The sequence below is a fragment of the Dipodomys spectabilis genome, unplaced genomic scaffold, assembly GCF_019054845.1.
Source record: "Dipodomys spectabilis isolate Male_0828 unplaced genomic scaffold, ASM1905484v1 ptg000015l, whole genome shotgun sequence".
In the NCBI taxonomy this organism is placed as follows: domain Eukaryota; kingdom Metazoa; phylum Chordata; class Mammalia; order Rodentia; family Heteromyidae; genus Dipodomys; species Dipodomys spectabilis.
In genome coordinates this window covers 8,879,007-8,896,492 of record NW_024870692.1, presented here as the reverse complement: position 1 = coordinate 8,896,492, position 17,486 = coordinate 8,879,007, and the positions used below count along the sequence as shown (strand labels likewise).

The 17,486-nt window shown below is 35.7% G+C and overlaps 1 protein-coding gene across 1 annotated transcript in view; it reads left to right on the top strand.

The window, feature by feature from the left end:
• The window catches only part of Ppp1r42 (protein phosphatase 1 regulatory subunit 42), a 53,511-nt gene that overhangs the window by 20,708 nt on the left and 15,317 nt on the right, over positions 1–17,486 (top strand). The window contains exons 6-7 of the mRNA XM_042666538.1: positions 10,461–10,578; positions 13,856–13,987. Of these exons, the coding sequence (XP_042522472.1) occupies positions 10,461–10,578; positions 13,856–13,987 (250 nt within the window). The remainder of the gene's footprint in view (positions 1–10,460; positions 10,579–13,855; positions 13,988–17,486) is intronic.

Genomic DNA, 17,486 nt, shown 5'->3' with positions numbered 1-17,486 from the left:
TATATACTTTTTTTTTTTTTTCCGTCAGTCGTGGGGCTTGAACTCTGGGCATGGGCACTGTTCCTGAGCTCTTCAGATCAAGGTTAGTACTCCACCACCTGAGCCATAGTGCCACTTCCAGTTTTCTGATGGCTAATTGGAGATAAGCGTCTCAGGAACTTTTCCTGCTGGGGCTGGCTTTGAACCTTGATATTCAGATCTCAGCCTCCTGAGTAGCTAGGATTACAGGTGTGAGCCACCGGTGCCTGACTATAAATACATCTTAAAGTATCCAATTACCTAGTATTACAATTAATAAATATTTCAAGTCTTATTCTACTATATTTTCAACTTTATATAGAGAAAAGAGAATATATACAGCCTTCAAATGATCCTAAATGAAATTTTCCTATATGACATTATGATCAAGTAACTTTGCCTACAGTGATTTACTCTTCAGCTATGTTAATAAGGCATAAGCAGCATAAATGTATAAACAAATCTGACAATTAGCATCTAAATAACCAAATCCTCATTGTTTTAAGATTGAATGTAGGACTGGGAAGGAGGCTCAGTGGTAGAGCGCTTGCCTTGCATGCCTGAGGCCCTGGGTTTGATTCCTCAGCACCACATAAGCAAAAAAGAAAAAAGCTGGAAGTGGTTCTGTGGCTCAAGTGGTAGAGCGCTAGCCTTGAGCTGAAGAGCTGAAGGACAGCGCCCAGGCCCAGAGTTCAGGCCCATGACCGGACCCCAAAAAAAAAAAAAAAAGATTGAATGTAATATCCCCTCCTCTGTGTTGCTTTTCTGAATCACTTCAAGTGGTTCATAATGTTTATTAGTTTCTGAACGCTTGGTACTATTTTAGGTGCTTGGAGAAGTACTTCCAAGATGCTAGTTTTATCATGATAAATAAAACAGGCAGGGTCTCTCCACTCAGGAAACTTACATCATAGTGGGACAAGGGAGGAAATGGCAAGAAAATACATAAGCAAAGAACACGATAAAGAAGGACTATGAACTAAATTGAATGACAAAACAGAAAAGGGCTCAGTGGATACTTTAAATTAGGTCATCAAGAAAGGGCTCTGAGGAAGTTACAGTTACCTTCATATCTGAAAAAAGAAAGAAAAGCAAAGATCTAGGGCAAGACCATGACAGGCATTAGGAACAGCAAATATGAAAGTTCTGAGGCTGAAGAGAGATTGGGGAGTCCAAGGAACCAGGTTAGTTCACTTTTGAGGGGTTCCAGATCGTAGCTCAGTTTCTGACACACAGCAGATACCCAATAAGTAATTGCTGAGTGACTAAAAGAAGCAGCAGTCTAATATGGGATTGGAAAGAAGGGAACAGATCCCAGATAATAAAGGACATAATTATGAGTTTTGACATCATTCTAAGTACAGTACAAAGTCATTGAAAAGACTATTATTTTTAATAGAAATTTTTGTCTGGTATGTGAATAATAAGGTTCAAGAACTCCAGCAAAAATAGTTGGTAGCTGGGCTGAAAGGTGTGGTTCACATGGTAGAGCATCAGCCAAGCAAGCAAGCCTAGAAAGCATGAAGCCCTGAGTTCAAACTCTGGTATCAAGAAAAGAGAGAGAGAGAGAGAGAGAGAGAAAGAGAGAGAGAGATGAGAGATACAGGGATGGACAGAGAGAGATACAGAGACACACACAGAAAAAAATGAAGGAAGGAAATGAAAAATAAAGGGAAAAGGAAAGAAAAGAAAAAGAAAGACAAAAAGAACAAACAAATGAATGAAAGAACGAGAATAAAAGAAAGAAAGAGAGGGAGGGAAGGAGGGAGGAAGGGAGGGAGGGAGGGAAGGAAGGAAGGAAGGAAGGAAGGAAGGAAGGAAGGAAGGAAGGAAGGAAGGAAGGAAGGAAAAAAGGAACACAGGCAGGCAGGCAGGCAAGCAAGCAAGCAGTTAGGAAACTAAGAAATGAAGAGAAAATGATTGCTTGGAAATAAAGAAAAGGGGAAGTGTTGGAGGTATATTTTTAAATAGACAACCATGGAACTTGAGTAGGGTGTAGGGATAAAGGAAAGGAAAGGTGAGAATTAAGGAGACCTTGTAGTTTTTGTGTGACAACAGAAGACTTCATCAGCTGATGAGGAGGGGTAATGAGGAAGAGAATCCATTTGGACATTGAATTGGACCTGTCAGGTAGGCATCTGGAGTTCAACAGGGAAGTAAGATTGATAAGTTTGAGAACCAGCAGCATTTACATTCATTTAGTGTAATGGATTGAGTGAAAGAAGAGAAAGAGAATAAATGAGGCCTAAGCTAAACACAGAAACACTTCAGAGACCAGTTAGTTAGAAGAGAAGCCTTAAGGAAGAATGGGTGATAAAGAGAAAAATTAGTTTCAATAAAGAGGACAGTGATCACTTGTCTAGAATAAAGTTCAGTAGTTAATATGAGAGAAGATAAGAGCATAATAGGAATATACTAGATCTGGTAATGAGTATGTTTGGTCAAGCATCATGCTTTGTACATGTCTCATAACAGATGCAGGAGTTTCAATTTTCTTGTAACCAAATCCACATAAGCTTCTTAGAACTTTTTTTTCCCATATGCTATGATTTGCACATGATTGGTTACCAACAAGTGTTGTGGTAATGGAACCTGGTAGAAGACGATTAGGTTTTGAGGGAGTATATCTCCAGAAGGGATTAATAGAATTCTGTTTCCTTCCTTCCTACCTTCCTTCCTTCCTTCCTTTCTCTTATCTTTTCTTTTTTAAACTGTTTGTTTCTTTTGCTAGTACTGGGGCTTGAACTCAAAGTCTAAGCACTTGTCCCTTGGCTTTTTTGCTTCAGGCTAGCACTCTACACTTGAGTCATGCCTTTACCTCCAAATTTTTACTGGTTAATTGGAAATAAGAGTCTCATGGATTTTTCTATGCAGGCTAGCTTTGAACCATAATCCTCAGATCTCAACCTCCTGAATGTCTATGATTACAGGCATAAGCCACTGGAACCTTGCAAGATACTATTTAAAGTAGCAATAAAAGAACAAGAGAGAATTTAAAATATGATGGGAGCAATTGAATGTTCCATATAAAGATTATACAATAAAAGTGAAGAAATCTTCTAGAAAGAACAAAAAGATTCAAAAATACAAAAGAGTCCTAGAGAATTAATTCAAGAGTTCCAACATATGACCAATTAGAGTATCAGATTCAGACAGTAAGTGTTGAGGCTATTTGTGCTTATATAACAAAATATTTGACATTTGATAATTTACAAGAACATGAATTTATTTCCTCTCAGTTCAGGAGGCTGGGAGGTATAAGATCAAGCCACCAGTAATGTCAGGTCCAGTGAGGGTCACTATTTGCTTCCACAATAGTACTTTGTTGTTGCATCCTCTGAAGAGCAGGAGCATTGTGTCCTCAAGTGGCAGAAGAGACAGAAAGAAAAAACTCATTTATTTATTCATTTTTATGCGTTGGTATTGGGGCTTGAACTCAGGGCCCAAGTGCTGTCCCTTAGCTATTTCACTCAAGGCTAGTGCTCTACAACTTGTGCTACACCTCCACTTATGGCTTTTTGCTAGTTAATTGGAGATAAGAGTCTCATGGACTTTCCTGCCTTGGCTGGCTTCAAATCTTCATTCTTAGATCTCACCCTTCTGGTTGCAATTACAGGGATGAGCAACCAGTACTCAGTTTAGCTCACCCTTTTAGAAGGCATTAACCCATTCATGAGAGTTCCACTCTGACTTAAGTCTCTCCTAAAGGTCCCGTCTCTTAGTATACTGTGTAACATAGGTAATTGAGTTTCAACCTAATAAATTTTGGGGGATACATTTATACCATAACAATCAGGGGCAAATGAAGAAAGAAAATTAAATTGAAGAAATAATATAATAGGCATGACTTAATAACCCGGACCAGAATCACCCAACACAAACACACAGAAAATATAAATTAAAACAAGCCAAAATATGCATATGCAATTTTTCAGACACTGGACAACAGGTAGCTTAGACCTGTGTTCCATAAGAGAAGAAAAACAAAGAGTACTAAAGTATCTTAGCTCTCTTCATAAAGGTACTTTTTCCATAAGAGAAGAAAAACAAAGAGTACTAAAGTATCTTAGCTCTCTTCATAAAGGCACTTTTCAGACTAGAAATTCAGGAGAGGAGTAGCAGACAAGAAACATGAAAATATAAATCATACTGGAGAAAATCCAGGCAAAGAACAACTAGCAGAAATGACACATAAGATATAATTTGGAGATAGAACTTTAAAAAAGCTATCGTGTGCTATATAAAATGTAAAGGAAAAATGAACACAAAAAGAAGATTGATTTTTTTTTTGTCAGTTGTGGGTCTTGAACCCTGGGCCTGGGCACTGTCCCTGTGCTCTTCAGCTCAAGGCAAGCGCTCTACCACGTGAGCCACAGCACCACTTATGGGTTTCTGAGTAGTTTATTAGAGATAAGAGTCTCACGGAGTTTCCTGCCCAGGCTGGCTTTGAACCATGATCCTCAGATCTCAGCCTCCTGAGTAACTAGGATTACAGGCGTGAGCCACCGGTGCCCGGCTCAAGAAGATAGAAATTTTAAAGTAAGAATAAAGTGAATTTTAAAGCTGAAAAATGTATAAAAAGTTCACTGGACTGAATGAAAACTGTACTTGAAGATAGCATTAAAGAAGGAATGTGAATATGGTAGAGGGATGAACTTATTAAAAAAAAACCTCCTCTCCCATTGCAAATGTATGCTAACTCAAAAATAAAAGAATAAAATATAACATTAGAACTTCCCAAACTGAAGCATGGAAAGAAAAAACATGCTAAAAATGCCAAATAAAGCTTTAATGACCTGTGGGACATTCCAAGCCTTAAAACATGTTCGTAAATTAATTCCTAGGAGTTAAAAAGGAGTAAGGACAGAAGACACCTCCAAAGAAATGGCAGCTTTCAGTACCTGTGTAGTCAAAACTGATTTGAAAAGAGCAACAAAACTGGAAGATTCATACTTTCTTATTTCAAAATTTACTACAAATAAGCACAAAACCCTGAGTTAAAATTCCAATATCTAAGATAAAAACCATATCTAAAGTTAACTGTTAAAATGCAAACCTTCTAGAAGGAAAATGAATTAGAGGAGCCTTTGGGAGGGTGGCACTTCCACTACCTGACCCTGGTCCTGACCGGAGGTAGTGGTGGTGATAGAGACCACGGGAGAAAAGTGAGAGAGGCCATGCCTTCCTCAGCCCCCACACCTCCCTCCCCTCAGTCCTCAGACCTCCCTCACCTCAGACCTCAGAGAAAAAAAACTAAAAAAGAGAAAAAATCAATTAAAGATTCCATTAAAAATGTTCCAAAAATTGATAGACTAGGCTTTATAAATTTCAAACATTTGCTCTTTGAAAGATGTTATTAATAAAATAGCAAGACTAAGGGGAGGTATTAGCAAACTTGTATCTTAGTAACAATTTGTATCTAAAATACATAAAGAACTCTTATAATCCTATAGTAAGATGATGTTTTTCAAATGGGCCAAAGATGTTTGGCAATAACTTCACAAAAGGAGATAGTGGTCAGCCAAGCATAAGAGGATATCATTGTTCACTGTATCATTGTTCTTCAGCAAAATGTAAAATGTATTACAAACTGAAACTTCAGTATCACCAGAAAAAATTTGTATGTAGTCTGGAGAGAGTGTCTCTAATTTCTTTTGATTTAATTTTTCCTTTCTTTTCGCCTATTTAAGATGCCCCAAATCTACTGGCATCAAACCTTGTGCTGTAGAAAAGAAATCTCTCATCCCACACATGAGGTCACTGACATCCATCCTAAAAGACGTCAGCAAGTAGACAGCTTTGTGCCATGGGGGAAAAGAAGTGGACATCATTAGAGGAAAACCACTGTAATTACCTGAGGGTTTTGGGTTTTTTTAGCACTTAAGGAGACCAGCTGCTTTTATATGGACATCAAGTGGGTCCCTCAAATGCATCTACAGCAAATAAATGAACTAAGTATAGTTCTTCCACAAAAAAATATAATTTTGTTTTGCTGGTAATTTAGTCTCTAAAAATAAGGACTCAGAACTTAAAGTCACCATTCAGATGTAAAAAAACAGTCTTTAGTCATCCCCATTTTGCTAAATATTATCAACATAGTAATGGGTTACACATTATTATGAAAAGCCTTGCTAGTCAATCTTCTACATTGATTTTGTGACGTTCTATAAACTATAAAGTATGGTGGTGATTTGTGTTTATTATGTCTGTTAGTATGGACAGCTCATTTTTAAGTGTCTTAAGAAAAAAACTGATTTAGAACAAATAAAGAATGGAACCTTAAGATTAAGATTCTGACATGAGCAGTGAGAAGTAGTTAAAACAAAAGAAATTTGAGTTCTTTGGGAAGAAAGGAATTAGGAAATGCAGTCATTCTCAAATAATGACATGTCTTGAAAGTCCCGCAGGATTTGCCTGCATGGGAAGCAAGTGAAATAGACAGGGCTTGCTTGTGAGTTTGATATAGGGAGGGTGGAGATGTCAGGAATGATCTCTGGACTTGTGCCTTGAGCATAAGAACTGAAGAGGCAGGCTAGGATTCACAATTTGGGGTCATGGAGAAAAATTCCATGAGAGATCCTAATTTTGGGGGTCCCTATTGAAAAATTCTGGAAAAAAATATCAAGTAAACAATTGGATATATGAGGCCAGACTCAGAGAACAGATGTATGAGAAGTCCTCAGAATATTGGTTCAGTAGTCACCAAAAATGCTATCAAGGATGTGATGTGGGCACAGTTAGAACATTCCTTTCTGAAAAAGAGTTCAGAATAAAGAGAGACGATAAAGGGTTAGAAAAGAATAACTTTTTATCTGTAGCTGGGAAAGAGTGATTTTATACTCTTCTGTGATCCAGAGAATGAAAATAAACAGTCTAAAAGGAACAAATGTAAATTATAGGAAAGGCAGCAAGAGGGTCTAACATAGGGATATAGGTCTGGAAAACATGAATGCATGCATTATGGGAAGCTTTTATAGCACTGTATAGCACAAATGTTCTGAAGCCATTTTCACAAAGAGAAGTTGTGTTGAATTAGGCAACAGCCCACCAGATATCGCATTGTTTTTATGAGATACAGTCTCAGTTCTCAAGAGCAACTTTTAGAAAGTAGTCTGTTTATACATTGGGGATGTCTGTGGCTAGAGATTTGTTACTGGTGAGGTCAGAGATTTACAAAGGATCCATAAAGGCTGAACAACTACAGAAACATGAGGCCTTAAGTAATGTGACTTACAGAGTAAGATGCTCCAAAGAACTAAAATTTTCAAAGCTCATGATTCATAATATTTGGCTCAGTGAGCTGGTAGTTCCAGCAATGCCCAGTGGTAAAGAAAGTGAAAGCTGTTAACTTTTATCTCCAAATGAGGCCTAAGAACAAGCAACAGCAACAGAAATTCAAAATTGCAGCTTCTTCCTCAGATCTGTCAAATTTAAACAAGATCCTTTGGTAATTCTTAATCATGAAACTTTGAGAAGAAAGGTAAAGAAATCTGGTGATCATAGCTATAAGAACAATAGCCAGAGAAAGAACACTGGAAACAAAAATAAAAGATAGAGAAGATCCCAAGATGGGAGAAAGATTAACAAAAAAAGCAGTATTCTTTTGTTGAAAATAGAAAAGAAGGATTGAAGAAGAAATGTGAGACCAGAAGCCTATAACTGAAAGCCTATAGTAAGATGTTTCATGTCTCCCTCCATAAAATTAGTGGCAATGACAACATTTGAGGAAGAGGACAAGTAAGTTTTAGGTAAAACAATACATGGTTTAGGAACTCCTTTCTTTAACTCACAGGGCTCTAGTTTAATGACATTTGCTTTGGGTTAACAATACATTTTTAAGCAGGTATATAACAATATATAAAAATATGAAATACTTGAATAGTGATTTATAGTAAGACTTCAATTTCTGCAAGTTCTTTGTGAGCATAGGTTTGATCATTTACCAGGTAACTGTAGGTTACTAATGGTATAAGGTCAGATATCAGGTTGTAAAAACATACAAGAACTTGAAAGAAAAAAACATTTTTAATATTAACAGTTTTTATGTCTTCAAAGTTTGCTCAATCAATAAGCTGACCAAAAAGTTCATTGCACAGTTAGATTTATGATGATTTACTTCATTGGTTTTCTGATGACCATTTATCATGAGGTATAGAATCTTCACAATAAATGGGAGGAATAAAAAATGTGACATGTTTGTATCTTATATAAACAAAATGTTTGATTTAGTAGCAAACTACTACTGCCTGTCATGTTTTCTTATTTTCTAATTTATTCAACCTCTGCTCAGTATTGATTCTGACAAGCAGAGTGGCCCAAAGATAAATTTATTCATCCCACAGTTTAGTCAGGAACAGCCAAAATTATAGATTTTGCCCAGGCAATATGATGACAGGCAGTCAGGGGGATGACAAATGGCTGTCTTTAGATTTAGGAAGGACAGTCGGGCCAGACATTTCCGATAAAGATTGGAGCATGCTGGTCAAATACAGGTTCATCAGTGGTCATCATTAATTGTGGAAGGAGCATAGCCTGCTGCAGACACCCATACAGGAGCTAAGGCACCAGCTCTGCAGGGGAAACAGAATTGGCTCTTCAGTATTTTACAGCACTCTTCTAAGTGATAGCATGACATGATCATTTATCAAACAGAAACTGTCCAGAAAAGTGTCTGCTTCCTCTAGTAACTTATTGAAGGGCAGAAAGTGAAAGCATTTATTACAGACAGGAAGGCAATGAACAACCAGAGCGTATCCAAAGGGTAATCGTATTTCAGCACAGGAATAGTTTAGTCTTAAATAAACATACGCTGGAGGGACTATGTCGAGAGTCATTTATCAAGTGAAGAATAATTAACAAAATGCCAAACATTCTTGTTATCTATATCAATTTAAAGTTTTTATATTGTTTCCAACACTATATTATATTCAACACTAGAAGAAAAGTGCAATATACAGTCACTTCCTTATAAGGGGTTTTTAGAGTAAGAGAAATACAGTGTAACTCTCACATAAAATAATTATGGCTGTTAAACACTATTGAATGAATGCTGTGGAGAGGGCATGCTCTAGAGCCTGGGACTGAGGGTTTAAATGATAATTTTGAAGAAAGCTTTCTTTTAACGAGAGAACTACTTGTTTGTCAGTAAGTCACAAGTTTCTTTCTTACTTAAAACTTTTGCCCTGCTGACCAAAATTAAGAAAAAAAAACAATTATCTGAGGAATAGCAGGGTAAGCAAAAGGCAGAAAACTAACACATTTATTATATTGTTTCCTGGTTCTTTATATGCCATTGCAATTAATCTTAAATATCCTCATTCTATAAATGAACACATACTCATAGTAAGCAACAGTGCCAAGGAAATTTAGCACTGCCTTTAAAACATGAATTCCTGTATTTTCATAGATCATTTATTTGCATCCCTCAGAATCTAGCACAGGCCAAATCCTAGACATAAGGCCAAAGGAAATCAAATCACTATTTTGAAGAAATATCTGTATTCCAATGTTCACTGCAATATTATTCAGTAGCCAAGATATGGCAATATCCTAAGTCATTTTTTTTAAATAAAAGGCAAGACTTTGGGACCTACTTAGAAATGTTCAAAGTATATTTCATTTCCATTATGTTAAGATAACATTTAAAAAAGAAAAAGTCAGAAAAAAAGACAAAGAATTGGAAGATAATGACAGTGAATGGGAAAAGAAATATACAGGGAAATAGGGAAGGGGTGGTAAAGATGACAAGCTAAGAAATCAAGTTCTAACATACCATTAATCTGTTTTCCTCACATCAATTTTAACTGCACACCATTGATCATTCCTTCAAATGCCAACTATCTCATTTTCTTGTAAGTTATAAAAGCAAGCAAATATTTATGATATAAAAAACCATATCATATGATGACAATTAAAAAAGAAGTCCCTAAGCTCAAAAACATCAAGAAGGATGTAAAAAAGTGTATTAAAAGTGATCTTTGGGTGATAAGTATGCAAGTGTTTTTTTCTCTGATTTTCCGGTTTGATAAGGTTTCCACATTTTTCATAAAATAAAAGGCAAAAAATACATATTTTTGCAATGTCTAGTTTTATTTGTTACTCCTTAATTACCATAATCTATAAATTTTTACTTCCAGTAAGAATAGGGCATCTTCTGTAGCAGAACATGTTTTCTGAGCTACACAGTGGTCAAGTTAAGAGTGACATGACCAAGAACAGTTCTGTGATCCCTAATTTAGGGCTTCACTTTTTATCTCATCTTCAGGCACTTCTAGCATAGACTATTTTATTCAAAAGCTAGTTATTATGCATCCTCTAAGTACTTAGCACTAAGTTAAGGCTCCATGAAAAGCAGTAATTACCTTTAAAAAAAGAGTTAACTGACATGCTCAAAATAATGATAATTATGAGATACCTGTGTGTTGCTTTTTCTCCAATTATAGGATTTGGAGTTTTTACTGAACAAGTTGATGAAGCTACGGAAAATGGATCTAAATGGAAATCCTGTTTGTCTCAAACCCAAATACAGGGACAGGCTAATACTGGTATCCAAATCACTAGGTATACATTTTATATTATTATATTAGCATATTTTCTTAGAAAATATTATGTTTATCTTTGGCTAATTTGTCAGCAATCTTTCAGAAATACAAATATGACATGTTGATCTAGAAAAATTATCAACTTTAAATTTGCTATTTTAAATAAGAGCAAAAATTAAAAATTGAGAAATAGTACTTAAAAAATATCTGCTGTTCGGGGCTGGGAAGGTGGCTCAGTGGTAGAGCGCTTGCCTTGCATGCATGAGGCCCTGGGTTTGATTCCTCAGCACCACATAAACAAAAAGAAAAAAGCCGGAAGTGATGCTGTGGCTCAAGTGGTAGAGTGCTTGAAGAGCTGAGGGAGAGCGCCCAGGCCCAGAGTTCAGGCCCCACTACCAGACCCCCCCTCCCCCCGCAAAAAAAAAAAAAAAAGTATCTGCTGTTCAGAAATAAAGTGCCAGGTATTCTTTGTTTAAGGAGAAAATGTGGATGTAAATAACAAAAGTGGCTAGTCATAGATGCAGAAAACTTGCTGACCTTCTGCGACACATTCATTGGCACAAATCCTCTGATGTTCCTAAGAGACTCCTTCATTCTTGGTTCTGTAGATAAAATTGATCAAGGTTATCATTTCTGTCTGACATTTGCCAAATAATCCCGTAATAACATGTAGGAGCCCCTTTCCTTTAAAAAGAGAAGCAAGGTAGGGAGTCCCCTTATGTAATCCTTACAAGTAATAGCATTCCTGAACATGCACTGTGTTGAGGAAAATGGTCTCGAACACTTGGTCAGTAGTGATTAAGTTATAATATATTAGATCTTGCTGCCTCATGGAAGAGCCTTATTAGAGGGTATCCTGAATTGTCACAGCTAAGGCATGCTGTATTTGAGTGTAAAAACTAAAAGATAGCTGGGCGTCGGTGGTTCACGCCTGTAATCCTAGCTAAATATTTTATCGTTACACTTTATAATGTTTACAACTTTATATTAAAAGTTATTATTTTGGGATGGGAAGGTGGCTCAGTGGTAGAGTGCTTGCTTTGCATGCATGAGGCCCTGGGTTCGATTCCTCAGCACCACATAAGTAGAAAAAGCTGGAAGTGGTGCTGTAGCTCAAGTGGTAGAGCGCTGGCCTTGAGCTGAAGAGCTCAAGGACAGCACCAAGGCTGAGTTCAGACCCTATGACTGACTAAAAAATAAATAAATGAATAAATAATAGATAATTTCTTGTTGTTTGGCAAGTGCTACCATTCAGTTAAGAAATATACACAAAAAGTGAAGACAACTATATTTCTAGACCTTATGCTTCTAATTTGTACCTCAGTCCCTCACCCTTACCTGTGGTTTATCTTTTCATGATTTCAATCTGTAGCCCAAAATATGTCACAGTACAATAAGATACATATAACTTATAGTATACTGGCTTACTTATTGTTATATGAATAGATATTATTGTTAATCTCTGATAAAACCTGATTTATAAATTAAATTTTATTATAGGTATGTATGTACAGGAATAAGCATATCTTTACAGTGCAGTACAAACTGTGATTTCAGGCATACTAGATGTCCTGAAATATTACTTTATTTCATATTCTGGGTATAATGCAGTATTATGGATCAGAATTAGGTCATATTGTCAATACTTAAAGCAGTACATTCAATGTAACTCCACTACTTAAGAAAAAAAATGGAGGTGTGGTTCGGAGTGTCTGCCTTGATGGCCCTGGGTTTAAGCCCAGCACTGAAAAAATAAAATAAACTACCTTGCTTGGTGCTGTGGTGGCTCATACCTGTAATCCTTGCTACTCAGAAGACAAAGGTCCAGAGGATCATGGTTTGAAGCCAGCACAGTCCAATTAATTTAATCTCCAAAATAACCAGCAAAAGCCAGGCTGTCTGTGATTAAGAAAGTAATATGGATAATATAAAATGTCCTATAAAAGGGAGTTTTTCAATATGTTATAGTTTAACCATATATAACAAATACTACCACACTTAAAATTGTGCTTAAATAAACATATGGAAAATGCTCACAATACACTAATTTAAAAGAAGAATATAGAAACTATACAAAGAGTCCATTTTATATATATGCAAACACATAGAAAATTAAAAATAGTTAAATATTCTAAAGTATAAATTTTCAATTATTTTTCAATGATCGTTCTCATGTGATAAGGTACTTTTAATTTTTTTGCATTTTCCACATATCTTACAAAATACAACAATTATTTGTGTAATTTTAAGCAACTCAATTTTTGAAACTTTCTAAAAGGAAAAAATGTAAAGATAGTTGGACCATAGAATTTGTAGAGACTGGCTCTGTGGGCTGTTCCTTGACATCCGGTATCCTAGGATATAATAGACATTATAAATACTGTATGTAATTTTGGAATACCATGTTTAAAATTTACTATTCATTTTAAACATATTTTCAAAAGAAAAGTATTAAGAGAAAATAGGATGCAATTTTTACTGCATATAACACTTTTTTTTATAAAATAATATAGTTTACATATGACTGTAAGAAGGAAGATCCTATAATCTTCACAGTGATTATCTCTGACAGTGATGAGAAGAGTGATAATTTGAGTCTTTTCATTTTTTCCCGTAAGATTTCAAATGTTTGTAGTAACATTTTTTTGGAGGGTGGGAGAGGGAATATTGAACTCAGGGCCTGGGAGCTGTCCCTTAGCTTTTTGTGCTCAAGGCTAGCTGTCTACAACTTGAGCCACAGATCCACTTCCAGCTTTTGTGTGTGTGTGTGTGGTTAATTGGAGATAAGAATATCATGGGGAAAAAAAAGAATCTTGGATTTTCATGTCTGGGCTGGCTTGAAACTGAGATTCCCCAGAGCCCCATTCCTGGGGCTTGAACTCAGGCCTGGGCACTGTCCCTGAACTTCTTTTATTCAAGGCTAGCACTCTACCACTTGAACCACAGAGCCACTTCCAGCTTTTTTTATTTATGGGGTACTGAGGAATCGAACCCAGGGTTTCAGGCATTCTAGGCAAGCACTCTACCACTGAGCCATATTCCCAGCTTAGATTCCCACATCTTAGCCTGAGTAGCTAGGATTACAGGCATTATCCAGTACCATCCAGCTCATATTCTTTTTGAAATCAGAAAACTAAAAATAAGTAAAAGTTCATAAAAACAAATAATTTATCTAAAATAGCTATTTTAAAAGAAACACTTCAGCCTATGATGTAACTCTGTTGTGCCCTGAGCCAGAAGTGTATGTTTTTATTTATATATTCATATGTACATATTTTTAACATTTTTTTCTCTAGAATATCTTGATGGAAAAGAAATTAAAAACATGGAAAGACAATTTCTGATTAACTGGAAAGCATCCAAAGATGCCAAGAAAATCATCAAGAAAAAGATCAGTAAAGATGAAGATGCAAAAAACCCTTACATAGGTAAGTACCATGTCTCTCATTAGCTAAGAGGAAGTCTAGCAAAGAGCACAGTCCAACAAACAAACTGTCAACAAACACAAGGTTTTAGTTTTAGTTTTTAAATTTAGGTTTCCATTGTTATCATTGGTAGAATTTTTTTTGTACTTTGAGGGGGTACTTTTGGTTTATTTGGTAGCACTAGAGTTTTAATTAGGATCTGTGATTGCTACATAAGTGCTCTACCAGTTAGGCTGTACCCCAGCCCTTTATGCTTAAGATAGTCTCGCTTTTTACTTAGACAAGCCTTGGACTATGATCCTCTTTTCTATGCTTCCCACACAGCAAGGTTATACATCAGCCACTATGCCCATCTTATTTGTTTCAATGAGTCTTCCTTTTTCCCCACAGTGGCCTCAAACCATCCCTCCAATATATCAGCATCCTAAGTAGCTGGAATTACAGGAGTGAACATTGTCCTTGGCCTATGAGGGTTGTTTTTTCCTATATATTTATTTATTTAGTGGTCAATAAAGATAATGCAATTTCTAGGGATTTTTGCCTATTATGAAAATGTTAGCCACTATGAACCTGTGTTTGGTTCATACTGAATGTGACGGTATTAGCCATGTACACACAGATTCACAGGACTGGAGAAATATATACTTTTTTCCTCAACAGAAGTTTGTAATAACAGTTACAAAAGTGGTAAAACAAGAGCCACATAACTTGTTTGGCAATGGTGTAAAATTAAGATAGTAAGTAAAACTGTATCACAAAAAGTTTCATGAGCATAAAAAGTTATTTATAATTAAGGCAGGTGCTAGTGGTTCACACCTGTGACCCTAGCTACTCAAAAGGTTGAGATCTGAGAATCACGGTTCAAAGCCAGCCCAGGCAGGAAAGTCCGTGAGACACTTTTCTCTAATTAACCACCAGAAAACTGGAAGTAGCCCTATGGCTCAAAGTAGAAGAGTGCTAGCCTTGAGCAAAAAAAGCTCAGGAACAGCACCTAGACTCTGAGTTCAAGTCCCACAACTGACAACAACAACAAAAAGTTAAAATTGCAACCACATCTGGCCTCTGTTCTATGGTCTATTCCCTTATCATGCACATAGCCCAATTGGATTATACTATCCTAAAGTTGTGTTACAAAGGACACATGCTCCCGTGTCTGACAAAGATAACTAAATGAAATGTGTAACATTTGTCTTTATCATAAGAGGGGGCCTCTTAGAATTAACTGTCTGCAGGACTGGAATAAGCCTCTTCCTCTTTTCTTTTTTTTTTTTTTAAAGCCAGTCCTGGGGCTTGAACTCAGGGCCTGGGCACTGCCCCTGAGCTTTTTTTACTCAAGGCTAACACTCTACCACTTGAGCCACAACACTACTTCTGGCTTTATCTGTGTATATGGTACTGAGGAATTGAACTCAGGGCTTCATACATGCTAGGCAAGCACTGTACCACTAAGCCACATTCTCTGGTCCCTCTTCCTCTTTTATGATAGTCATTCAATTCTATTCTTGTTCCTCAACTGTCTTTAGCGACAGGAAATGGGCTTAACACAAGATTGTTAGGCCGGGGGAGAGGAAATGGAAATAGAACAAGGGGTGAGGTTTTATACCTGGATAGCATATCCTAGGAATTCTGTCACTCTGGAGAAATAAGGTAAGGAGGAACAGGGTTAGAAAGGCACAGGATTGTAGTGATCTCACTACATCATATCCACTAAATACAACTTGCCAAAATCCTTTAGGAATAGTGTATCATTAGGAAACATGTACCTGACAGTGTATCCTGAGTGGTACTTCATTGGCAATAAAGATTTCTCATTGTTTAAAGTAAAACAGATAAGAGCACATCTCCTGTCAATCATGCTTTTAATTGGCTATGCCCAGGGTAAGAATTCCTTTATTTTAGTTAGGTGTGGAGCATATACCTCCAATTCAAGCTACTTGGGAGGCTGAAACAAAAGGAGCATATATTTGAAGTGATCCTGGGCAACTTAGCAAGAACTTGTCTCAAAATAAAAGTTTAAAAAAATAGGAAAAAAAAACTTGGGGATGTTAGCTCAATGGTGTGGAGCACTACACAAGATCTTAGGTTCAGAATCTATTGCTGAAAAAACATACTTTATATATTTTCACTATTACACCAAAGATGCCAAAGTTTCTCATTAAAACTAAAGTACTAATATAATTAAAGACTGGACCTATTCTAATAATAATGTTTCTTTCCTCTTACTTGATTTCAATTGTTCCTAATCAGGGACAATTGAATAAGCTAACTTTTAAATTTTCTGAGAGTTAACAAAATAATAATAACATGTTAAAATCTACACTTTAAAATTATGTTCATTTAATTTTCTGAAAGCAATCCTTATAAATCTCTTCATACTCTGGTATAATCCTTAACTAATTAGTAAAAAAGTATTTAAATTCATGTCCACACACTAACAACAAAGTATCTGAAAGGGGTATTAGGAAAATTATTTACAATAATATTTACAATATCAAAAAATAATAAAATACTCAGGTATAAATTTAATGGGGAAATTGAAAAACTTGTATTCTGAAAATTACAAAGGAATGATAAAGAAGACTCATGTGAAAAGATAGCACACATTTATGAACTAGAAGACAATATTATTAAAGACAATATTACTAAAATATGCAAATGATCCAAAATGATGCCAAAGATTGAATTTTTTAAGAAGTAGAAAAATTTTAATTTATTTGCAACCACAAAAGAACAGTAATATCCAAATCAATTGTAATAAAAACAAAACTAGAGGCACTGGATTTCCTGATTTTAAAATATACTACCAAATTACAGTAATCAAAATAGTATGAAATCAGTATGAAATAAACATCCAATGGGACATCACAGAGATCCCACAAATATATGCATGCATATCCAATTGCCTGATTTTATAAGTACACCAAGGATACACCAGCAACATAGAAAACTTGGATAACAACATTAAAGAGAAAGGAAACTAGACCCTTACTTTGCACCACACTCAATAAAAAACTTCACATAGACTAAAGTTGTGAAGACTAGAAATTATAAAACTTAGAAGAAGACTGATTGGGAAAGCTCTGGGATAGTCATCTTGGTAATGATTACATGATTATAACAATAAAGAAGAAGGCAACATAAGCAAAAATAAGTGATATAACATCAAACTAAAAAGCATCTAAACAAAGGAAATAATAAACATTATAACAAATGAAATAAAATATTCCCAAACAGTATATCTGATGTTAATTTCCAAAATGTATGAGCGAAATTCCTACAACTAAATAGCAAAACAACAAAAAAACTCACAAACCTCCTAAATTGATTTCAAAAAAGGAACTAAAGATTTCAGTTAATATTTCTTCAAAAACATAGAAACGGCCAATGTATATGTCTGAATGTCATTAAATCATCAGAAAATATGAATAAAAAATATCATGAGCATCACCTCATACCTACCAAGTTGGTAATTATTTAAAAATAAAAATATAGAAACAAGAGT